At 38.1% G+C, this 817-nt stretch overlaps 1 protein-coding gene across 1 annotated transcript; it reads right to left on the bottom strand.

Moving 5' to 3' along the window:
- LOC107648576 (ethylene-responsive transcription factor ERF011) lies at positions 1 to 811 on the bottom strand. The gene has a single exon (XM_016352388.2). It carries the CDS (start codon positions 658 to 660, stop codon positions 67 to 69), a length of 594 nt encoding a protein of 197 aa, XP_016207874.1. The 5' UTR covers positions 661 to 811; the 3' UTR covers positions 1 to 66.

Genomic DNA, 817 nt, shown 5'->3' with positions numbered 1-817 from the left:
CAAATTCATTATATATATATGAATATATATAATATTGATAGATATTTCCAACCATACAATAAAATACTAGAAAGCAAGAGAATCTCCTTCATCATCAGGTTTAGGAAACTCATTTAAATCAGGTTTCTGAAGGAGAGAGGAAGTTGATGAACAATTATTAATATTATTGTTGGAAGATGCATGATTAAGTGCTGTTTGGAGAGCATCCACTCTTGCTCCAACTTGTGTTGCTCTTTTGCGTATGGAATCTGCTGACATGTCGCATTCTGGTTCCAAACAACCACCATCCTTGTTTCCTTCATCTTGAAACAACAACTCCGGAAAGTTGAGCCGGGCCGAGGGGCCTCGGAGGTAGAACACGGCCGTGTCGTATGCTCGCGCGGCCGCTACCGGTGTAATGTACGAGCCTAACCATATTCTTGACCTCTTGTGAGGTTCTCGAATCTCCGCCACCCATTTTCCCCACTTCCTCATCCTTATCCCTCTATAGGGTTTGTTTGATTTTTCTTTTTGAACTTTTGATTTCGTCTTACCAGGACTTCTGTTATCACTTCTACTTCTATTATTTCTATTCCGACTTATCACTGATGAGTTAGTAGAACAAAAATAATTCCTATCTTCCATGTTTAGAAATCTATGGCTACGTACTATATATAACATCAAACCCTATCTAACAAAGTAACAAGCATGTGGGTTATGTGGATATTTATAGGGGTATCAAAACTTGAAGGGAAGATTATTCTATTTAGACCTAGAACAACAACAATGGTTTCTCCCGGTGATACTATATTTTTTTTATATCTATGAAGATGGATGG

Source organism: Arachis ipaensis, chromosome B06 (genome assembly GCF_000816755.2).
Source record: "Arachis ipaensis cultivar K30076 chromosome B06, Araip1.1, whole genome shotgun sequence".
Classification (NCBI taxonomy): domain Eukaryota; kingdom Viridiplantae; phylum Streptophyta; class Magnoliopsida; order Fabales; family Fabaceae; genus Arachis; species Arachis ipaensis.
This window is presented reverse-complemented; position numbering and strand designations above follow the sequence as displayed.